Source organism: Lacerta agilis, chromosome 4 (genome assembly GCF_009819535.1).
Source record: "Lacerta agilis isolate rLacAgi1 chromosome 4, rLacAgi1.pri, whole genome shotgun sequence".
In the NCBI taxonomy this organism is placed as follows: Eukaryota; Metazoa; Chordata; class Lepidosauria; order Squamata; family Lacertidae; genus Lacerta; species Lacerta agilis.
This window is the reverse complement of record NC_046315.1, coordinates 81,311,338-81,336,048: the sequence shown is the minus strand read 5'-3', so window position 1 is coordinate 81,336,048 and position 24,711 is coordinate 81,311,338. Positions and strand designations below refer to the sequence as shown.

The window sequence follows — 24,711 nt, the reverse complement described above, 5'->3', positions numbered from 1 at the left end:
TGGGCGGAGCCCGGAAGAGGCGAAGTGTGGCGACGATGGCGGCGGCGTTCGGGCTGCGGCGTCTCCTGGCGGCTGGTCAGAGTCTGAGCAGGCGGGGAATGTGAGTGACGCGCGCGGGTGGGGGAGGGGGGAGGCATTGCTCCCCCCCCCCTTCTCTGAAGATAGGGGGGGTGGAAGTTGGCGGGGTTGGGAAGAAGTTCGCAGAGCAGTAGCTCTCCTCCCTGCTTTTTATTGCCACCCTTGCAATAAAACACTTCCACACGTGCACACACACGCGCGCGTCTCTTGTGCTGCCAAGTTCCGAATAGCTACATGGTCTGGTAAGCGTTCGAAAGGTAGAGCTGTCCCTTAGAGAAGGAAACGGACAAACGAAACGAAAACCCCACAGCTCACTCTTCAACCTTCATTAAGGGCACTGAAGGGGAAATGGGCGCCGTGAGCTCCAACCCTAGTCTGTCAGCCTCAGCCAGGGGTGGTGGGACTCGGAGTCCAGTAACATCTGCAAGCGCCACAGCCTCCTCATCCCTGCTTTAAAAGAAGGACCTTCAACCGCTGCAATGAATAACAGCAGCCTGATCTTACTAAGTAAATCCACCAGAGTTCAAAACCTTACAGTCTTCTTCAAGGTAGGGCTGTTGGGATTATTTCATAGCCACTTAAGTGGGATTTATCCCAAAGCGCTAAATTAACAGGATTTGTTTGTATGTATGTTTTGAGCACTTCTACGCCACTCTTTTGAGTATGTAACCCCCGAAAGCAGTTTATGAAATGTTGAAGTGGTAACAGTAGTGATAAAGGTAAATATAACGTCCAGAAAAACTCGTCTGTCAAATTAAAAGTCCAGGACCAAGGTCTTTAGTGAGCATTGAAAAGCCAACTTCCTTAGGAAGTGACTAGTTCTGAAGGCTTGCACAAGTCACCCTTGGCCTCAGAAGGTGTGGGGACATGCAGAATGCCTCTGGTTAGGATCTTGATATACTGTAAGGGCAAGGTTTTTTTTGGGGGGGGGGGGTGACGGCAGGCTCGGTGTCACTTTCTTTCCCTCTCACACCAACGTTTACGTTGCCCCCACCTCCCTGATCAACCCTTTTAACTGAAGGTTTAAAACAAATACTAACTATCCCAGAGAATCTGTGGGGGACCTTTATGAGGGGATAAGCAATAAGTCGGAGTCTCAAACAGGTTTACTTTAAATAAATAACAAAGATTTATTTTTAAAACCAAGGTAGCAAATAACACAAGGGGACTAGGCTTAAGTTTCTTCAGACAGACAATGTGAATTCCGTTTTAATTAGTTCTCAGGTATTTCGGCTTGCTTGATACAGTAGTTTGGTTCTTTTCTGAGGCAGTACTTTCAGTAATAGTCTTATGGGCTCACCACACACCCCTTCCTTCACTGGGTTTGGGGAGTCTCTTCTTACTTCAGAAGAGTCTTTCCCCTCCAGACTAGCTTGAGACCCAAGTAGACTCATCTTTTTCATCTCCTACTTCTCCTGTCTCTCCCTTAGTCTCCCAGCAAGATTTGGTCCTATTACTCCTGCAGGACACTACACTCAGTTCTTCTCTGTGCACTCGGAGTGGATGTTTCTCCAGAACAGGCATAGGCAGCCTCGGCCCTCCAGATGTTTTGGGACTACAACTCCCATGACCCCTAGCTAACAGGACCAGTGGTCAGGGATGATGGAAATTGTAGTCCCAAAACATCTGGAGGGCCGAGGTTGCCTATGTATGCCTGCTCCAGTACAAAACCTCCTCACACATTTTTGGACCTGAAAGAGGGAAGATCAGGGCTGTAATGGGTTGGGGTGTAACAGGGCGGGGCACACTTAATCACACTCCGCCCGCACATTCAGAGGGTGGGAACAGAATCCCTGTGCAAAATGGTTATCGCCTGTACAGTGAGCCTTATTTCTTCTGAGTAAGAATGCTTACATTTGCATTGCAGAAGTTAAGCCAGATTCATAGCATCCTTACAATTACATTGAGCATCATGGGTTTGGTTACCTGAACACCCAAATTCCTTTTACAGAGCTGCTTTTAGCAGAAATTCTGTCCACATTGTATGGTGGGTTGGACTTGGCAGCTGCAATTAGGACAGTTTGTTAACACGCTCAACCTTTTTGTTGTATAATGTGGTAGCATTGTGGGCAGAAGAACAGAACTCTGTTTTAATTGGGTGACCTCTTCTTATCATTGTCCCTAGTGGTGGCATATGCCAATGAATTGAAAAGTCAGGTTAAACCTTTCAACCTCCATAGCCCAATACCTTCTTCTGTTTGACTAAGAAGTCACAACTAGAGCCCCTTTAAGCTGTTACCAGTGTTGTGTTTTCATAAATTGGACACTGGAGGGTGCTAATGCAACAAAAGCTGAAATATAGCCAAACACGTTTTCTTTGTTAATCAGAAAAGTTTCTCCCTGTCTTGCAACATTTTAGCAGACACAAATCTTGAACAGATACAAGATTTCCGTTGATGGAAAAATAAAATAAAAAAATCTCTGTGAAGATGAGGTATCTCTTTTTTACCTGGAATTACTATTATTTTGTTTCTTTAACAATTGAAACATTGCTTTATACAATTGTTAAAAGTTGTTCTGTAAGAGTGAAAGCTCTCTCTCTCTGTCTGTCTCTCTCTCTCTCTGTCTGTCTCTCTTGCTTTTGGTGCATTTTGAGGATTTAGGCTCCAAAGACTGGTTCCCCCCCCCCATGCCTTTGTAAAATCCCTCGGATGTCTTTGCTGTACTGTTTCATTTTAAATTAATCTTAAATTCATTTTATTACTATGCAGCAGAAAGAGATGAAAATGAAATTGTGTTGAGTTCGTTGTTTACAACCTTGTTGGGAGAAAGTTCATTTGAAAGCACCAGCTCATTTTTCAGGTTTTGAACAAGTTTGTTTCTCAGTGATTTATGTCATTGATGTTCTTGAGAATCAGGTCTGGCTATTGAAATGTGTTAAATTTGATAGTTTTTTGCAAGCTGTTTTGTCATGTGGGACTAAACAGGAAGGGCATGTGTGTCACTGCACTGGTGCTGGATAAAGTATTTAATAAAGTATTATTAAAGAAGGGTGAATTATAATTGGGAGAGTGGCTTAGGAGCAGCAGTTGTTTGTTCTTTGGGGCTGTGCCATGCACTCTGATTCTGCTAGTCTCAGATAAGTGCAGTTCCCATATGCAGCTTGTAATGTTGTCAGGTGTAGCTGACACTCAAGCTATAGGACTGGAGCTTAAGGTTGCTGGGCCAGAAAAGATTTACTGGGTCTAAAGTATTATCAGTTAAGGCAGTCTTTGCTTGCTACAAACCTGTGCCACAGACTTAAAAACAGATTTAATAGCCCTTACTCTCTAGGAACCCTTAGGTGTGCAGTTCAAGGGTGGAAAGCTGGAGATCAGGATTTGTAACAGAGAATTTCCAGCATCCCTCACCAAAGTTCCCATGGTATTTGTTCTGGTTGTTGTGGTCAAGACATAACTAAACTGGCATAAAACAGATAAACTTTGTAGAATTTATGTGCTCAAACTTCAGGAAAATATATTTAGCATTTCCCCCGAATAGCTAGGAAGCTTCCCTAACATCTAAATCACTGAAAACTGTTCCGTTGCAAGTAATACCAGTGTTTTTGGTCCTTCCTGCAATGACTCAAATAGAAGAAACAAAATAAAAAATAAAAAAATCCTTCCAGTAGCACCTTAGAGACCAACTAAGTTTGTTCTTGGTATGAGCTTTCGTGTGCATGCACACTTCTTCAGATACACTGAAAGAGAAGTCACCAGACCCTTATATATAGTGAGAGAGTGGGGAGGGGTATTACTCAGAAGGGTGGTGGGAATGGGTGATTGGCTGATGGGTGTGGAAAACCTGTTGATGACTGTTAACGACTGCAATTAGTCCTAAAGGAAAAATCAAGGGGTGAGATGGCTAAAGATAGCTTTGTCATGTATAATAAGAGTCCAATGTCTTTGTTCAGACCAGGTCTCTCCTCGGTTTTGAGTTTGGTAATGAGTTGCAATTCAGCAACTTCTCTTGAGTTGCAATTCAGCAACTTCTCTTTCCAGTCTATTTCTGAAATTCCTTTGTATTAAGACAGCTACTTTGAGATCTTGTATAGAATGTCCTGGGAGATTGAAGTGTTCTCCTACTGGTTTCTCTGTCTTGTGATTCCTGATATCAGATTTATGTCCATTTATCCTTTGGCATAGGGTTTGGCCTGTTTGTCCGATATAGAGAGCTGAAGGGCACTGTTGGCATTTGATTGCATGCACAATGTTAGAAGATGAGCAATTAAATAGTCCTGAGATGGTATGTTTGATGTTGTTGGGGCCAGTAATGGTGTTGTCCGGGTGTATGTGGCAGCAAAGTTGGCATCTGGGTTTATTGCAGGCTCTGGTACCAGTGTCCATGTTGAGTCCTGCTGTATTATTGTGGGTGAGGAGTTGTTTAAGATTGGGTGGCTGTCTGTAGGCGATGAAAGGTCTTCCTCCCAGAGCTTGAGAAAGAGAACTGTCATTGTCTAGGAGAGGTTGTAGATCTCTGATGATGCGTTGTACTGTTTTAACTTGTGAGCTGTATGTGATTACTAGTGGTGTTCTGTTGTTTTCTTTTTTTGGGTCTGTCTTGCAGCAAGTTCTCTCTGGGTATCAGTCTAGCTCTGTTGATCTGTTGTTTAACTTTATCAGGCAGATATTTTAGTTCTAAAAAGGTTTGCTGTAGATCTATTAAATGAGAGTCTCTGTAGAGTTGGAACAGATGCGGCTATAATGTAGGGCCTGGCTATATACAATGGATGGTTTGGTATGTTTTGGATGGTAGCTACAAGCATGTAGTTATGTTTGTCGGTCAGTTGGTTTATGGTATAAGGTGGTGCCTATGTGTCCATCCTGTATTTTTATAGTAGTGTCCTATGAATGCTAGGTGCTGATATTCTTTTTCCAGAGTTGGCACAGTATAATAGAACCTAGGGGAATTAAAAATATATATATAATGACAAGACTATATCTACTTGAACTCAGGTGTAAATTTGAATTACTTGTTATCATGGTACTGAGGTCTTCTTTTCTTCCCGTTTCTATAGTATAACTATACTACAATGAAAGAACATCTCAGCTGGTGATTATACAACTAAATGCCTTTCCTTTCATATTTTTATTGTAATGACATTACACAATGGTTGGCCATTGTGAAGTCTCTTCCACAATGAAAAGGAAGTGATGAAACTCTGAAGAATTTGGGACACGCCGAATTGATTTTCTAAAATTTAATGTACTCATTGTAGTTAAACAGTTAACAGAGACATTTTATATTGAGCTTTCAGGTGACCTAATTTCCCCTAGTACTGTACATTTAGCTTTATACATCTGCACCTAATTTGTAAAATGGACTTAATGAGAAACTTCAAACAGTTTAAACATCAATTACAAAGAGGGCAAGGTTTTAAAGTTCCAGTAATCTGTCCATATTGGTCATTGAAACATGATCCCAGCTGGATATAATTCAAGACAGATGCCATTCCAGAGCCTTGAAACTAAGGACACTAACAAGCTGTTATTGTAGGTTGAAGCTCTACTTGGTTTGCTTCACGAGAGCACAATTATTGCTTTCGTCCAGTGTGGATTTAATAGTACTAAAAGTGTTTTTAAATATTCTCTACTCCTCAAAATGTCAGCCTTAAAAAACCCCCAATAAGTAGTACCTGATGTGATGGGCATGTCACAAGAATGGCTTACAAGGTTGTGTCATGGCCTTCCCTGAGGACTCTGATGAGGACAGCTAGGGGGAGGTCATGGGTGAGAACCTGCCCCTGACTTGGACCTAGGCCTTCCTGTTTAGACTTTCCCTCTGGAAGTCTCACACGCCCACTTCCTTGGCTCAGGAGGAGGTGGGCCCTTCCAGTGCCAGGGAGGCCCCTCCTCTGCTAGGGGAGGAGGAAAGGGCCTGAGCCCACAAGGAGTGCCCTGCTTCAGGCCAGGAGTTCTCAGTAGGACAGGTGAGCAGTTGAACTTTCCCCGCCTCTTTGCATGGTGGGTAGGCTTTGAATTGTTGGAGCATCTTCCCATTCCTGTATGGTCTCAGATCACAGCTTCTGATCCTGGGCTCCTGTCTTTGTCCCTGAACTGTGTTTAGGGAACCCTGAAGCTCCTCTCCAGAGTTGCTTTGATGCTTGCCTCATTGTTGGTGCCTCAGGGCGTCTAGACTAATTTCTGCTTATACACTATCTGTTTCTGATTATACACTATCAGCCTCTCAGAATAAAACTTGACTACTTTATTTACACCGAAGGTACAAGTGTCGTCGTTCTTGGGTAGGAAGCAGGAGACATTTATGTTGTTAATTCCCAATTTTGACATCTAATTTTAGGATCTGATCCTGTGAATTGTTGTAGCAGCAAATAACGTGACTAGAATAGAGAGTAGTGACCACTGTACATCCATGAGTAGATCTAGGGTGTCGTGTGTGACAAAATGATATTTATTTTTTTCAGTTACATTAGTGCAAATCAACACACACCTAAGGCTGCTTCAGTTGTTACCCAGAAATGCTACAAAGAGGATGCTCAAATGACTTGCATGTCCTCTTTCATCGCTTCCAGAGAACATCTGGGGTGGCTGCTTACACATCTTTCCTGGCAGCTACTTCTGAGCTAGCATTTAGTCCATCTTCTGTTTGGAGCTGCTAGGGGGTGTTTGGAGCTGCCACCATTAATGTGCAGTATTATAAGAGGAAAGCAGCTGACTCCACATAGTGAAGACCTGTAGACCTAAATCACTTGACTTTCATAGAATGCTGCTGCACCTATGATGATCACATATCAGCTTATTAAGTTTCTTATTTGGTTTCCTTTCTTTGATTCTATAAACACGGGTGAGTCTGTACTTCAGCCTCCAGGAGTGCAGAAATCCTTTAGGGAAGATCTTCCCAAATGAGGTTTTTACAACATGTCTTCTATCTTATATGACTGAGAGAGAGAGAAGCAAAATCAATCACGTATTGCTGTGTCTTAAATGTGGGATCAAGTTATTTTATGTGTGCATTTCTTGTTTGATGTTGTGTATCACCTGATAATTAACAAATAATCTTTATTCCTTCTTGGTGTGCTGTGAAAAGCTAGTACCGGTAAGTCTTTGGTTAAGCATAGATTGCATTTACATCCAGATTGGAAAACATATGACTACTAGGTTAGGAACTAACTGAGATCTTAAACTATGGTTCAGAGTTTGTTTAAGGTCCTGTCTTGATATGTACATGATAACCATAGTCTCATTGTTTGAGTGTAAGAGGAAACTATAGTTAACTGAACTCTTGTGACATGCTGAGAAGAGAGGAGATAAGGGATTGTTTGGACAGGTAGAATGCTAATTCTGATCTTGGTTTATTAAGCTAAGATATGATTGAATCAGGCCTAGGTGTGTATTTGCAGCTATGCCTTGTTCATAGGAAGAGGCGATAGTGTCAGTTGTTCTTTATCACTTTATAAGTGGTATCCCGCAGTTGACTTCGTTCATCTGAATACCTCAGCTGACTTCGGTGAAGTTTTACTAGATGGTACAGGTAAAGAAACATTGAATTGCAGAGAAAGGGTGGAATCTAACATTTTGTGAGTGAACTTCTACTTGCGCAATACAACATCAGTTTCCTTCGCTCATCCTCTGCAGCCTTCCTTCACCGTGCCCAATATCTGCCCTGGAGAGTCTTCCAACCCTCTGAAGTTTGAGGTTGTGCAGAGGGTTGCAGGGCAGAGGAGAGGTAAATCTTGTTATATGTGGGGGCCTGTTCCACTAATGCACAGTGTTGGATACAACTTCGTAGGGGTCTACATTGCAATTGAAGAATAAAACACTTCAGAGCTTGATTTTTCCTTCACTCATCCCTCATGTAGGAATGTCTGAAATGGGAGTGGAAATTGCCAAATTTCACTTATTTATCTCATGTCCAGAACAGAAATCAATCCACTGAATATGATAGGTGTACAGTGGTGCCCCGCTAGACGAAAATAATTCGTTCTGCGAAAATTTTCGTCTAGCGGGTTTTTTGTCTTGCGGAGCGGCAAAGGCAGCCGCGCTCCGCAAAACGAAAAAAAAAAAGACGAATTTTTTTCGTCTTGCGAGGCAGCCCCATAGACTTTTTCGTCTAGCAGGGCGGCCTTCCACTAGACGAATGCCTTCGTCTAGCGAGTTTTTCATCTAGCGAGGCATTCGTCTAGCGGGGCACCACTGTATACTGTTGTTGTTTTCAATCTGCAAACAATATGTAATTGATTATGCATTACAAATCCTTGTTTATTAAGGAGAAACAAGTCATGAACCTGGGTTTGGACACAATACAGTACTAAGCTACCCCTTTCCTAGTTTTCTTACCCAAAGGGAAGAGCAAAGTGGGAACAACTGGGCTGCATGCACTAGTACAGGCATAGGCAACCTTCGGCTCTCCAGATGTTTCGAACTACAATTCCCATCATCCCTGACCACTGGTCCTGTTAGCTAGGGATCATGGGAGTTGTAGGCCAAAACATCTGGAGAGCCGAAGGTTGCCTATGCCTGCACTAGTACATAGCTTCTATAGAGTATGGTTTAAGTAGTGTTTCTTGGCTTATCATTAGGTGTGAACACAGCCAGTATGCCTCGTGAGTCTCAGATGCCAGCGATTCACAATGGGGGTGGACATTTCCAGCATGCTCTGCTTCTGAACCTTTACAAGACACTTGGCTTGCCTAGTTTTGGAAGGCAGAAAGCAGAAGTAGATAGATCACTGGTTGCCAGTGCAATTCACCAATCCTGGGGCTTCAGTATGTGTGTGCAGGCACATGCAAATTCCAACAAGTACATGTGAAGTACATGTGTCCATGGTCTCATTGAGGAACCAGTAATCAAGGTTATAGTGTATAGGGTTCACAAAACAAACTCTGAGGGTTTCCGACTCATTTTAGCTAGAGACCACCAAAATACAAACCAAAAATACTCAAATAGATCAAAGAACACTTGCCGCAAGCAAGCCAGCACCTCCCACCACCTGCTACCACACAGCTAATATATCCAGAACTCATATGCTCCATGTGTCCCTGTTTTCCAGGGACTGTCCTGGATTTACAGAAGCTGGCCTGGTTTCTGATTTGATTCTGGAATGTCCTGCTTTTCCTTAGGACGTCCCTATTTTTATTGGAAAGATGTTGGAGGGTATGCAGAACTCACAGTCAGGGAGTAGTCTCTTAAAAATACAGCCACTCTCCTTTTCGGTCTCTCTGACACGCAGTAATAATATAATACAGACTCTTCCAATGTTCGTAACTTCTGTATTTTGAGGCAGAAGTAAAGTTAGGTATTCAGAGAAGTAGATGTCCACCTCACAGTTCTTTCATTTTAGCTTGTTTTTAAAACAAGAAAGTTTTTTGATAATCCTTCGTTTCTTCTAAACATATTATGCTGTATTAATTCACTTATTAATCATTAAATAAAGAGTTTATTAATTGTGTAGGCATATTGATTTTGGTAAGCTTGGTTCCTTCGGAAATAGAGCCACTAACATACCCATGGAAAACATGTTGGAAATTTACAGCTTGTTATTCTTTAAGAGAGAACTTCCTTAAAATGCAACATTGATGGTATATAACCCCTTGGAAGCTCTCCAAGATGTATAAAAGTGTACCAAGTAATTGTTGGTGTAAAGAAAAGCCAGGTAATCTATATCACATGTGGTGGCAATGTAAAGAAATTAAGATGTTCTGGGAGGATATTCATTCTGAACTGGAAAAAAAATGTTAAAAATATCATTCAACAAAAATCCAGAAGCCTACCTACTAGGAATCACAGATTCAGATATTCCTAAAAAGGCAAAGGAATTTTTTCTATATGCCACAGTCGCCGCAAGAGTGCTCATTGCGACAAATTGGAAAAGAAGTCCCTTCTAGACTAGAGTGGACTCAAAAAATGCTTGAATATGCGGAATTAGACAGTCTATCAGAAAGAATAAAAAATAAATCAAAGGAAGTATTTATTTCAAAACGGGAAGTCTTTAAAATTTATTTGAAAAATAGTAATGATAGTTTAAACTCTGTAGCAGCATTTGAATAACTTCAGTAGGAGTTTCAAGTTTGATGGAAAACTCATGACAAAATAAATAATATTAAAACCAAAATATATTATGATATGACAGTGAACAATTGTTGAGAAATAGAAGTAAGGAGTAGATGGGAAGTCAGGTCTACAGAAAAAGACAATTTTTATGTCAAAGTATAGTGAACACTATTCAATGTATTATTGGGGTTTTTTTTTGTACAGTGGTACCTCAGGTTAAGAACTTAATTCATTCCGGCGGTCCAGTCTTAACATGAAACTGTTCTTAACCTGAGGTACCATTTTAGCTAATGGGGCCTCCCACTGCCGCCGCTGCCCGATTTCTGTTCTCATCCTCAGGTAAAGTTCTTAACCCGAGGTACTATTTCTGGGTTAGCGGAGTTTGTAACCTGAAGTGTCAGTAACCCGAGGTACCACTGTATTTTTTGTTGTTGTTGTTGTTTTTTAGTTGCCAAGTGGTGATGGATATTTGTTTATTTGTTTATTATTCTTTTTTGTGATGTATTAAAGTGCATTAAAGTGGGAAAAATTGAAGAAGAAGATACCTGAAGGCTGCCCTGTTTAGGGAAGTTTTTAATGATTGATGTTTTAATGTATTTTTAATCTTTTGTTGGAAGCCGCCCAGAGTGGCTGGGGAAACCCAGCCAGATGGGCAGGGTAGAAATAATAAATTATTATTATTATTACTACTACTACTACTACTACTACTACTAGAATTTCAGCATCTGAGGTAGAAATGTTTGTGCAGTTTGTGAAGTCCTGAGAACGGATTGTCTTGCGTTTTCCGCAAGCAAGGTGGCACCAATATTCTACTACTGCCTTTTAAGCTCGGGTGCATTTTTGGTTCCTTGGGAAAGCATTGAAAACATATGTGTGTGGCGCAACCAGCTAATGAGACTGACTGGAGAACACACATTTCCTGTTAATTCCAACGTCTCATACCTAAATATGTAGAGGATCAGTGAAAGGCACTAATTTAACTGAAGTGCCTTGAATCAGTGGGATTTTGTTTTGCCCTCTAATTGAAAGAAAATCGAGCTCTGCAGTAAAATATTTTTAAAACATTTAATCCCATTTCCTGATTGGGGAAGATGCAAGTGGTGTTGGCACACCCACAGCCAAGCTGTAACTGTGCATGAATCAAATTAGCAATTTTACTTACATTTTATTGGCTTCTCCTTTCATTTGCTGGCCTCTACTTGGATTTTTATTTTATTTTTTAAAAAAGCAAAAAAAAACCCCTAAAGCTCATTAGCACTGTTTTTGGCAAGTCACGAGTCATTAAATTTGGAAGCAATTTGTAGCATTTAAAGACTACTGTCCACAAAGTCCTTACTCCAGAAAAGTCTTTTAGATTAATCTTGTAGATTGAACTGTGTTGCTGTTTGTAGATTGCAGCCCAAATGGTTATATTTCTGTCCTCATCAAAGTTCTGAATATCACTTCCTGTGCACAGTGGTTCTATATTTACTAGTTTAAAAACAACAATAACATGCAATTCCTGTGGTTATTGAGAGTTCGTTTATTTTGTCGGGGTTTGTGCATGCGGACTCAGGAAGAAAAAGTGACTCACGGGACAAATCCTATACATATATTCAGAAGTAAGTCCAGTTGTGTTCATTGAGGGTTACTTCCAGGTAAGTGGATATAGAGTTTCAGCCTTGTTTATTCATTTTTGCGCGAAAAACTTCTGTAGTTTTATTCACTTTGGAGGTCAATGCATATTGATCTCTATTCTCCATCTCCCCCTTTTTCTTCCCGGAGGAATTTCTCCATCTGATTTACTTCTCACTGCTGTAACTTTCGGACTACAGACTTTACATTGAGAGTTCTGTTAATCGTTCAAGCAACGGGTGGGAAAAATTCGCTGCACCTGGAAAGCTCAGAGGGGACAAAGCTCAAGACATCCTTTCCCTAGTGGTTCTTCACCTGTGAGTTTGCCCTGAGATGGCCATAAAAATTCTGTGGACCTCGTTTTATGTGAGACCATTAGGCAACACGAGAATTTGGGACTAGCTGCCCTTCGTTCTTTGGGACACTGAAAGGTGTCATTTACAAGCTCTAAGCGCCTGCAGGAAAGCAAAACAGGCTTGTAAACTTAAATTCTACACCCTGGAAGGTCCCCGGTTTGTAATGGAGGCTACAGGCCTAGATTACTAACACTGCAAATGTGATTTACGTTTTTTAAAAGAAAGCTAGGAAACATCTGCCTCCAGAAAGTGGACAGGATAGCCTATCATTCCATAGTTGTTTTCTTTTGGGGGGGGGTATGATATTGTATTTTTGTGAGAAGAAAGTAAATGAATAGAATCCAGTGCTGTGGTTCCCCCTCCCCCAATATTGAACTTGCAGTTTGTTGCAGTGGATTTAAATGCTCACATTTATACAATATTTCATCTCTGTTCATGACCACCCCCGACTAATTTGCTCAGAGGTAAGGCCAATTTAATGAGTTTTACTCCCAAGGGAGTGTATATATAGGAGGGTAGCCTTAGTTTAAAAGGCTTGAATGTTTTGTTTTTTAAATTGCGAAGAGGGATATCTTTTTCCCCCTAAAGCACTTTTTCCAGTATACAAAGTGATTTACGTTTCTCTCATATGTCATCCCAAGAAGGCAAGTTAGGCTGAGAAATGGCGACTTGCCTGCAATGACAGATTCATGACTCAACAGGGTTCTGAACTTGGGAACCAGCGCTCTGGCTGTAGTTCATCTGCGGGTGGTTTTTCTTGAACTATTGACATCCACAAGCAGTAGTGGAATTATTGGTGTGAGTAAAATTACTTGAGCCATATCTTCTGCTAAATTCCAACGTCACGTTGTTCTGCTTGCTCCCAAATGCTGCGTAAAACTTTGTCGAGGATGTTGGGGTTCACTGTGAGTCCTAGGGGTAGGGTGTGACCTGCACAGTTTGCGTTCTACTGTCGCAGCAAAAGGACTGAATGAATGATTGTGGTGAAAGTACCCGAGGAAAATTAAGGTGCGGAAATAGGTAACATACGGCCTCTGTATTGCCTGAGGCTGTTTTGTACGGCCCAGGGGGTTCATTTATAATCTTGAGAATCCCAGCTTTTACATTAAACAAGTACATCATTTTAATCTCCTCTGGATGTAGAAGCAGGCTTGACAACATGATGGCAATGTGCAGTAAGCCAGAAGAAGAATCAGTTATAACAAACTGGATTCCGAAATATTGCTCTCCGGTCCTCTTGTTTCATAAAATGCACATGTTGATTTTGGATGGCTTGGCTCCAGGGCTCTTCACATCTGGAGCTAACAATCCCAGAGTTAAGAATTTAACAGAATACATGAAGCATGTTACTTGGTATTTGTAACATTCATCCAAATGATATGCAGATTTTGGAAACAGCATGGAATTGGAAGGTACAAATTAGATGCAACTCTCTGGTTTTTAATGTTTCTGAACCCGTTCTTTGTGGTGGACAAATTGCATTCTTTTGGGTAAGGGCGCATGCAAAAACTTCCTTTAGCATCTTCTGCCCGTATTTTTAAGATACAGTGGAAATAACATGTTATTGGATGCCTTGCAGCAGAAATAATTACTGGAAACACTGAGATAACATTAAGTGATAAACTCTACCTGTACCCCTGAGAAGTGAGTTTTGTTTAAAGCACTTTGGTTGTTCTCTTCCCACTCAAGCCCTCTCAAACATCTGTGAGTGTCGGGTCCTTTCCCTCCGAGCTGATGGTCTTAAGCTATCTGTATAAATTTAGCCTTCAGTTCTTTTTAGGTGGCAGCATAAAGGTAAAGGGAACCCTGACCATTAGGTCCAGTTGTGTCCGACTCTGGGGATGTGGCGCTCATCTCGCGTTACTGGCCAAGGGAGCTGGCGTACAGCTTCCAGGTCATGTGGCCAGCATGACAAAGCCGCTTCTGGCGAACCAGAGCAGCGCACGAAAACCCATAGCTAAGTGGCATAAATGGATGGTACATTGTTACGACCACTAATGTTGAAATCTCTTGTTGTTCATGGTATTATTAATTAACCTCTTAATTTTAAAATCTAAAAGCAAGTACACGTGCAAGCATAGGCTGGGAGTAGGATCGTTTTCTCCTATAAATTGCCTGTTACTATAATTCCTCTTTAGACTTTCCCCCCACTGACTGAGATGTGGCGCGTAATGAATGGGGGCGGAGCCTTTTTTGGTTGTGGTGCCCTTGTTTTGGAGTGCTCGTCCTAGGAACGTTTGACTCATGCACACTGTGAAATCTTTCTGGCACCAGGCAACAATCTTATTTTCTCAGACCTTTTAATTTTGAGTGTGTGTGTGTGTGTGTGTGTGTGTGTGTGTTATTAATACCGCATACTGTATTTATATGTTTATATTGAAGGGTGGGATATACATTTGTAAAATAGATAATTACTTTCTGGAGAATAAACTGACATAGGTGCAGTCTTTGTGTTCTGACCTACCACAAATATAGGCAATATGTGCCCTCCAGATATTGTTGGACTAGGATTACCATCATCCAAGACCACATTCTGTGGAGGCTGAAAAAAGAATAAAAAAATCCTCCATCTCCTGCTTATGAGCCCCATAAGTGTTAGTGTGGAAAACCTCCACACAGTGTCCAAGATACAGGTACAGTCATACCTTGGGTTACAGAGGCTTCAGGTTTCTTGTTTTTGGGTTGCGCACCGCGCTGAACCCGGAAGTACTGGAATGGGTTACTTCCGGGTTTTGGCGCTCGCGCATGCGCAGAAATACCGAATCGCAACCCGCGCATGCGCAGACGTGGCACTGTGGGTAGCGAACGCTGCGGGTTGTGAACATGCCTCCCGCACGGATCACGTTCACAGCCCTGAGCGTCCACTGTATTAATCAGTAGACATTGTGTTGAGCCACTGTCATCGCATGTTTCGGTGTCCTCCAGTCAGATAAATGATGCATACATTTAAGTCTTGACCAAGTTTAAGGCCGGTCAAGACAAACAGGGATAAAGACAAAAGTGGATTAAGGACAGCCCCCCCCCCCAATCCAGACTATCCACCTGCTCCTTTCAGGGCAACCAATCTAGAACAGGCAAATTTCCCAGTTCCAGGGCCCAGGGAACTACCTATGCACAACTTCCATCATGTTATGACACAGCTTCAGTTTTATTCATTGTTTGAAATAATTTGGGGGTGAGACCAAAAACCTTGACTGCAGCTGAAGAACTGTTTTCATGCTCTTCCGGGCTGCCGAGAGATGTGAAAGATTCAGCTCTCCCCTCACCCCACCCTGGGGCTGCCTTTCTCTTCTAGCCCTCTCTATATGCGAGCGTCAGAGGAAAATATTCCTATATGCTGGCTGCAATATGTCCCGAAACACCACTGAGCTACTGAGGTACCCTCACCTTTAAGGAAAAATTGAGTGTGGGTTTGAAGTCGACAGGTGATGAAAGTAGCCCTGAGGTTGTCAATTAGGGAAGCCAAGGCCTGGAATTGATAAGTTATGGGGCAGTTCCCCTTCGCTCCCTCCCTCCCTCCCTCCCTCCCCTTTCTAAGGTTTTGTCAGATCTTTATTGCTCAGGATATTAAAGAAAGAAAGAAAAAGTCACGTCGACCCGTTTTCTATAACTTATCCCACAAACAGTATTTGCTCAAATCCCTTTTGCCCTCACTTGACTTACTACTTTCTTAACGTAAAAGGCTAAAAGTACAGTAGTAGCAACCCCCCCCAAAAAAAAACCCAACCTGAAAGCACAACCAATCTCTCCACTTTTTTTGTAAAACGTTAAGACTTTTGGAAGCAGATTTCTCTCCTCAGTGATAAGACTCTGCTCCGTCTGCTGGTTTTTATGCATCATTTCCATGCCTATGGAAATGGAATGGATTATTCACTGGGAGTTCTGGAATGGCTGCATGTTTCTAGAATCTCCTCTTGAAATAGGCTTGGGTTGCTTGGGTTGAAGTCAACGTACGGTTCTTCATCAAAGACGCCAGCCTTCCATCTTCCCCTGCTCTACGCTTGCAGCATAAAGGTGGGTTGAAGAAATAAAATCCATGCTTCAAAGTATCTTTCCAATACATATAATTAGATTATAAATTGAACTCTCCCGCACAACACTTCAATATTGCCCTAGCTGCCTTTCTCCATTGATCCCAACTGAATTGAACATACCGGTAAGTATTTGCTTGGCTTTGGCGGGTCCTACGGCAAAGGTTTACTGAAGGTTGGATTTACACTGTGAGACAACTAACATATTTTAATATAACAACTGTGTAGTCTTTACAGTGCATTGAGAGCCTCTTCCCCTTGACTCTGTTTCCCCCTGTCTAAAATAAGATACTATTTTCTTTTCTTCTCTGTATCCTTGATTGGTTTGATTGCATTTCTATCTCATCTATTTCTCAAAGGTGCTCAAGGTGGCTCACATGATTCTTCTTATCATTTAATCCGCACAACAACCCTGTTGAGGTAGTTTTAGGCCAGGCATCCCCAACCTGCGGCCCTCCAGATGTTTTGGCCTACAACTCCCATGATCCCTAGCTAACAGGACCAGTGGTCAGGGATGATGGGAATTGTAGTCCAAAACATCTGGAGGGCCGAAGGTTGGGGATGCCTGTTTTAGGCTGAAAGGTCAACCGGTAAGCTTTGTGGATGAGTGAGGATTTGAATTGTGGTCTCCCAGGTCCTAGTATGGCTGTTGTTCCTAGACTACAACTCCCACCATCTCTTACCATTGGCCAGACACTTCGGCTGATGGGAGTTGGGGCCAACAAAGACTTGGAGAGCCACAGCTTCGCCATCCCTTCTGCAGAGCCCAAGTGGTTCCCTCAGTTGACAGTTGTAGTTTGACGTGTGGAGTCCTCAGTTCCAAAATGTTGGGTGCACTCTGCACCCAGTTAAAATCAATGCAAAAGTCCGATTTGGTTCAGTAAGTCAGGGTTTGTAGCTCTTGCTTACCCATGCATGCACTGGGAAGTTTGGGCAAGTCACGGTGTCACAGCCGGTTCAGATGTTCCTGCAGCTGCCAAACTTGTAGAGCAGTGAACCTGCTGCCCTCCAGATGTTAAAAGGTAAAGGTAAAGGGACCCCTGACCATTAGGTCCAGTCGCGGATGACTCTGGGGTTGCGGCACTCTGTCAGCCTCAGCCAGCATGGTAAGCTTGTAATATATGTAGGGCCACAGTTTCTCCGCACCTATCCTTCGCCTCTGTCTGGGTCAGCCTTGGATTGCCAGGCCCAGCATAGGAGAGGAAGGAAGAAGAAACCAAGGGGTGAAGGCAGATTGGTGGGAACTGGGGCTGGAGGAGAGGAGCTCTCCCATCTGTGCTTCAACTTCAGCCACTTCAGAAGGGGGAACAGGGATTTGAGCTCCGACCTCCCGGCAGAGTAGAGGGTCTCTCTGGCAGTGGGGAAGTGCTGTGGGCACCTGAGGGGAGAGGCAACTCAGGAGGCAGCGGCATTGCTCAAGAGCGTGAAGAGTGAGGGCGGAGCATTGTTGCCTAGAACTGGGCCAGCCTCCGCAGCTCATTTGCAATCCCAATATTCACATATAGTGAACAAATCTTGCCTCGTCTTTAAAAGCTTGGTGGATGTGGAAACTCTTCGTAGAATTCCAGAGTGGGAAGGGACACCCACCTGAGATTAAGAATCTCATGCTGTACCAACTGAGCCTCTTAGTTGCTCCTGTTCAGCCCTGAACATCGTGCCTGCTTTCCTGAACTTCTGAATCTTGACTCCTGAACTCCTGCGTCGGTTTCCAAGGCTGCATTGAGATTTGCCTGAATAAAGATCTCTTTATTACTACCTAAGAGCCCTTGTCTGTGTTTGTTTGGCATAGAGTGTTCACGTGTCTGGTGTACGCTCTTGAGCAGTGTAGTATCTGAACTGAGGAGTGACAGAAAACCTCAGCAGCTACTTAATTCTGTGGTTAGGGGAAAAAATTACAAGATTCTGGGGGTTTTCTCCACAGAAGTAGCTGCCGTGACTATTCTCTTCCATGATTCCCCACTTCAGTGTTAATTGAAACTCAACAACAAACCAACAAATGGAAAATATTCAGAAAATAATGTCTGCACTGACTTCCTGCATGAGTTCCCTTATTATCTTCACTGGTCTCATAGGGCAGAAGACATAAATATTGTAAAGCATTTTGAGATGGTGTTTCTAATGATACGATGTGCACTTATTTGCAATGCATTCATTCTTATGAAGAAAATAATTCTAGTCTCTTCGTTTAAGCTTCCTACAAGCTTTTAAGAATCCGCTTGTATTCTAGTCCTGTTCTCAGTAATTATCCTCTTTTGAGATAAGTAAGCCAGCATAATACAGTTATGCCACATGAGAACCTAACCCCCCCCATAGAATATTAGAGTTGGAAGGGACCCAGGGGTCATCTAGTCCAACCCCCTGCAATTCTCATCTTTCTACTAAAGCTAAACATGCATGGGGTTGTGCTGCGAGTTCATCCATTCACCTGCAGTGTTGCACATTATTCATAAGTTTGTTTTAATTCTGACATTCTAAGGAACTCAAGGTGTGTCCCCCAGCAGCAACGTCAGGTTGAGCTAACGGAGGTCATGCAATGGCTGACCAGTTTTTGAACCCTAGTCTCCCTGGGATGTAAGTCAGACACTCCCTGGGATGTAAGTATGTTACATCATACTGGTTCTTCGTCTGACTCCTGAAAGTTCAGAGCAGCTTTAAATTAATGTGTTTTCTAAGGCAGTCTCAAGTCCAAGCAACTTAGAGGTCTGACATGCTTAGCTTCAGCTGGAAAACTTCACCATATGCCTTAAGAGAAACCTCAGAGCCCAAGAACTGTGCCAGTTCTTTTACTACACTAGGGGGTACCACTCCACTTGACAAGCCTCTCTACCTGACTCAGTCCCCCTCTGCCAAAGTTCTCCTCCCTTAGTTTCCTGCCCCAGGATCACAATATCTCCCTCCAGCCTGTTTCAGTTTCCCCTCAGAACCACACCTTCCCTTTCCCTCCTTCCAGAGTTCAGTACCTAGTGCTCTGGTAACTTCCAGGTTGGATTACTGCAGTGCGCTCTACATGGGGCTTCTCTTGAAGATGACTCAGAAACTTGAATTGGGCCAAAGTTACTGGCTGATCTTCCTTTTGGAACTCATATCACCCCTGTTTTCAAACAGTTTTGCTGGTTCATTTCATAGCCCAATTTAAGGTTTAAAACACATTGGTGTTTTAAGCCCTATATGACACAGGTACCAAATATCTGAAAGACTACTTCCTTCGCTACAGATGCTCTTGGGTTTTAAGATAGCAGAGGAGGCCTTCTCAGTAGTTCTTCTGCACTCAGAGGTGTGGGGTGGGGTGACTAGGAGAGGGCATTCTCTGTGGCAGCCCCTAAGTTGGGGAATTCCTTGCCCACCAGGCACTTTCTTTGTACAGCTTTCATTGTAATGTTTCTTCTTCTTGCTCATAGGTTGGCCTCAGCTGTGAGTATAATGCCTGGATAGAGCTATTGTATGTTTAATATCTGATCTTAAGCATACTTAGTTATGAGTAAAATCAAAGAACTTCACTTCCAAGCAGTAGTATCTAGGAGTAGAGTGTCTGATTCCCCCACCCCGCCCAATTTTTTATTTATCTTACAGTTTGTGAACCCCAGCTGTCCCTGATCTTGTTAATATGCTATGTTGTAGCCTCATTTTTCTTGTTTTGTTGTCAATTATTACATTGATTGGATTTGATATCCCGCTTTATCACTACCCGAAGGAGTCTCAAAGTGGCTGACATTCTCCTTTCCCTTCCTCCCCCACAACAAACACTCTGTGAGGTGAGTGGGGCTGAGAGACTTCAAAGAAGTGTGACTAGCCCAAGGTCACTCAGCAGCTGCATGTGGAGGAGCGGAGATGCGAACCTGGTTCCCCAGATTACAAGTCTACCTAGCAGTTCGAAAGCACGTCAAAGTGCAAGTAGATAAATAGGGACTGCTCCAGCGGGAAGGTAAACGGCATTTCCCTGCGCTGCTCTGGTTCGCCAGAAGCGGCTTTGTCATGCTGGCCACATGACCCAGAAGCTGTCTGCAAACAAACACTGGCTCCCTCGGCCTATAAAGCGAGATGAGCGCCGCAACCCCAGAGTTGGACTCGACTGGATCTGATGGTCAGGTGTCCCTTTACCTTTTTTACATTGATTACCTCACGGTAAGTCTTTGATATGTTGTTACGGTTGCCACATTTTGAAGAGCAAAAAAGAGGACCCATTTGCCGACTTCTACTTTTAACAATGGATTGCTGTGGCTTTCATTTTGTATACCCATGAAAAAGAGGATGTGTCCTGGGAAAAGAGCACATATGACAACCCTACCTTTGGCAATTCCTGTTGATGTTCTTTCATTATGGACCCTTTTGGATAGCTGGCATCTACTTAATCTTTCATGTAGGGTTATTAAATTAACATCAGGATAAATACTAGGAAGCCATCACAGTTTAGGGCAGGACAGACTATTCAAATAATGGTGTTAACAGGCTTCCATATATAGTTGATGGCATTAGAAATGAAATAATTTTTCTGCCATGGCATATTAGGTGTCATCTTCCAAGAGTCTGAAGAGAAATGATCTGATGCTGTGGACTGTTGTCCACTGCTTTTATTCACAGTGGAGCCCATTCTGTTCGCAACAAGCAAGACAATAAGTTCAGTCTTTATTTTTAGACAGCTAGACAATGGTTACACATTTGTCTCCAAAAATCCCACTCCATTTAAAAACTCAATGGGAGTTGTGCTGTTAGGTAGAGAGCATGCACTACAAAGCTTATCTGTACAATTTGAGTTTATTTTTTACAGAATATTTAATTGAAATGGCAACTCCTGTCCCAACTGTATCATACTCCCCTGCACCATTATAGGCAGGACACCCTGTTTTTAAAAGCGCTTCCCCCCTTTGCTTTTCAACAAAGAGGGATGCAAAAGTAGAAAGCTACCTTTTAATATATAGTTTGCTTACAGAACGCTGGGCTCCCCGAGTTGTCTAGCTCTTTTAAGTATATTTCATCTTGAAAGTTCTGAGGAAAACATATTTGAAAAACATTTCTGAACTGAGAAAACAGCACTGCAAGGGTTGTTCCTAGAGGCTGGTTTCCACAAAGAAGTCAATCTGGAGGATTTCATCTCTGTTAGGATTTCTAAAATCTACCTCAAAATTCTGCATCAAGATGAAGGTCAGAGAGATGATAGCAGGAAGTCAGCTCTGGAGATGTAATCTGTTTCTGAACATTTTTAAGACATAGGATTGTTTCCCCTGGGGGGTTGGGAGAAAATGGAAATTCAGTAGTGTTTGATTATCAATAGCCATCTTGCCTATACGTCCTTTAGGCTCAGAAACAACACATAAAATGGACCAGTGTGGTGTAGTGGTTAAGAGCAGTAGACTCGTAATCTGGTGAACCGGGTTTGTGTTTCCGCTCCTCCACATGCAGCTGCTGGGTGACCTTGGGCTAGTCACACTTCTTTGAAGTCTCTCAGCCCCACTCACCTCACAGAGTGTTTGTTGTGGGGAAGGAAGGGAAAGGAGAATGTTAGCCGTGTTGAGACTCCTTCGGGTAGTTATAAAGCGGGATATCAAATCCAAACTCTTCTTCATAAAATGGACCCACTGTAGGGTTTGGTGTCAGCGTTGTTTGTGCAGGTTCTCTGTAAAATAGAAACATCGTCACCCCACCCCACCCATCTCCCCATCCCGCTCACCTCTTTCCCCCTTTTCTTCCTAATGTCTCAACAAACAAAATAGATTTGTAAAAATGTTACATGGGAAAAATACGAGAGAGGCATTACACTAACTTTATAAATTAAGAAAACCTTTAATTAAAAAAAATACTTTTTTTAAAAAAAAATGGACCCAGTGTGACATTACATGTAGCTACACTGTAGAGCAAACCCAGATGCCCCGAAATGTATTATTTATTCTAGCTATAGTTTATCAACTCTCTGATCAGGGATTTTTTTCAGCTGGAACTTGCCGGAACTCAGTTCTGGCCCTTTTCAGGTGGTTGCCATCGCTATTCTAAGAGAATGAGGGAGGCGTTCATGGTGAGTTTTGGCACCTCTTTTTCTAGAAAAATAGTACTGCCTCTGCTAATGGAGGTAGAACATAGCCACCATGACTAGTAGCCATTGGTAGCCTTGTGTCCTTCATGAATTGGCCTTGTTCTCTTTTAAAGCCATCCAAATTGGTGCCTCCTGTTAGAGGGAGTTGCCCAGTGTAACTAAGCTGCAGTTCTGAACCCACTTCCTTGGAAGTAACCTTCATTGAGCTCACTGTGGGACTTACATAGGATGCAGTGTAAGATACCCATACTGCAGAATATTTTTGAAGCTTTAAGCTATATGGGAGAGGGAAAATGCTACCAAACCCACTCCCACTACAAATGGCTTTTCCTTTTCCTTTTTGCTTCATATCCTCCTTTCCTGGTGAGCAGCTTGCTTGCTTAATGTGTGTATTTTATCTCTTTTTTGCATGCTGTAGAGTATGTAAATTTTATCTAGCATAATAACGTACAGATACTATATGTAAGACTGAAATCTGTGATCCTGGCATGTGGGGATTTCTTTCTGTGCGCGCACACACTCCATAATTAACATAGTTTACGGCTTTTTTGAGGCTAGTTTCCTGGACAGTTGTGATCACAATTGTTCACTGTGTCAGTTTCAGAAAGCACATATAATTTCTCTTGTCCTTTTGCCTAACAATAAATAATAATAATCATTGAAAATAACAATAAAAAATAGTTTTAAAAGAGGGCTTTAAAAAGTCTGCTTGTGACTGCATAGAGTGCCAGATTTTAATTACAGTTGGCATTTCTGAGTGTATTGCTGGCAGTGGAGACAATCTTACTGAAAAAAGGCATAAATTTTGACACTGGCAATATGGGATCTCAGCGTAAGAGACTGTAAGCCGAGTACTGTTCTGCTTTAATGTACTGATTAAAATATTCAGTGTTAAGTGCAAAACTGTGCTAATCTCAGGCTTGAATTGTGTAATGATTTGGATTGTTACAAAGCAGCATATGTAATAGCTTCAAATAAGCATTTTTAAGGGGAGGAAAAATAGGATGCTGCCTTGCAAGAAATATGGTTGGCATCTACCAGGTTTTCCATTAAGTTCCAGGTCACAGACAAATAAAGGAAGCATGTTAGGGGAGGAGGGGGAAAACCCTTTTAAAAAATAATTAGGGAGATGTCTGTTTTGTTCACCAGATGGAAAATCAGTACTTGTGGGTGGTCTGTGCTGGATGGGGCATCTCACAATTGGCAGAACTATGCCTTTAACTTTTAAAGTCCTGGGACAAAATGGAAAAGTAATTGACTGTTGAAAATGCTCCCTTTCTGGATAGATATCAACCCTATTACATGTGAAGGTTTGGTGAGTTTCTGCCATTTCTTATATGAACACACTGGCTTTTAAAACTTACTTTATTCACGCCTGGGTTTTCGTTTTTGGTAGTGATTATGAGGCACTTTTGTTGTAGAGTTTGGGGGCGCGTGTTTTTATAAATGGAACACACACACCAGCCATACCTGAAGCCGCTCCGCTGTCCGTTTTACTTGTGGTTTTCATATTTTTAGCCTTCTCAGTGTCGAGAGCATTTTTGCGACTCATTGGTTAACATTTCTAAAAGGTATTTCTATGAAAACCAACTTAATTAGCATTTCAGAGGACACAGCTTGTCTTTTATTTGATGATCAGTGAAACAATAAAAGCATTGCAGTAGAAGAGTAAAAGCAATTGAACTTTTAAAAGTTTGTGCTATTTTTGTGTGTTGATGATTATTTTTAGAATACATGTAGAGATTTTTAGTAGCTTTCAAAATGTGTTTTTATATTAGATGTACTTAGTTAACAGTTTTTTATTTCGCATGCAGTTGTAATCTTTCAGTAAACATTACAAAGTTTCTTCCAATTGAATCGCTGATGCGCAAGCAGTACGCTTAATCCCACTGATAAGAGTCTACCATCTTTAAATGTCCTAAGAGCCGGAATCCCAAGTATACTTATCTACAAGTAAGTCCCAATGCACACAGTGGCACTTGCTTGCATCTTGGCAGACATGCAAAAAGGATTGTTCTGCAGAGTTGGATGTTTGCACATGCTTAAGATGACTTAACTCCTGTCAAAATCAGAGAGATTAAAGTAGCCTTCAGCCAGAATTGCCGTCTGAACAAATAAATGACTAAATGGTGAAAAGGGTGTAGGGATGACCAGTTTCTTATATACGTGGTAATATTAATTGGAGGCAGAGCATAGGAAAATCAGCAGAATCAAAGGAATCCTCATAGTTCTGATTTTAGATCAAGAGTAACATTAACCCATGCCTGTTTCCGAGTGCAATGGAGGCAGGCTAAAGAAAGTGGAGTTGGCTCCATTGCACTTGATGAACAGTGGATGGTTTAGGGTATATTTGCCTCTGAGCTCAAGTCCCTCCACCGCCTCTGCTTGCTTTGGGGAAGAAGGGATGGCTCAGCATCTTTGCTGCTGAAGAGCTTATAAAGCCACAGGCAACATGGTATGTGTTGGTTTCTGAGCCGATGCCCCCCTCCGGGGGAGGGGGCAGAATGGGCTCACCCAAAGCTACCACTGAGGACATGAATTATCGCTCTTTGCGTGTCGGCTAAGGGAAGGGCTTTGCTTGCCAACCCCTTCAACCCCTGCTCAAGGCTAGAACCTAT

General features: G+C 42.3%; 1 protein-coding gene across 1 annotated transcript in view; it reads left to right on the top strand.

The window, feature by feature from the left end:
* The window catches only part of CLYBL (citramalyl-CoA lyase), a 183,034-nt gene continuing 158,323 nt past the window's right edge, over positions 1–24,711 (top strand). Inside the window, exon 1 of the mRNA XM_033147819.1 lies at positions 1–100. Coding sequence (XP_033003710.1) covers positions 36–100 — 65 coding nt within the window. The 5' untranslated portion in view covers positions 1–35. The remainder of the gene's footprint in view (positions 101–24,711) is intronic.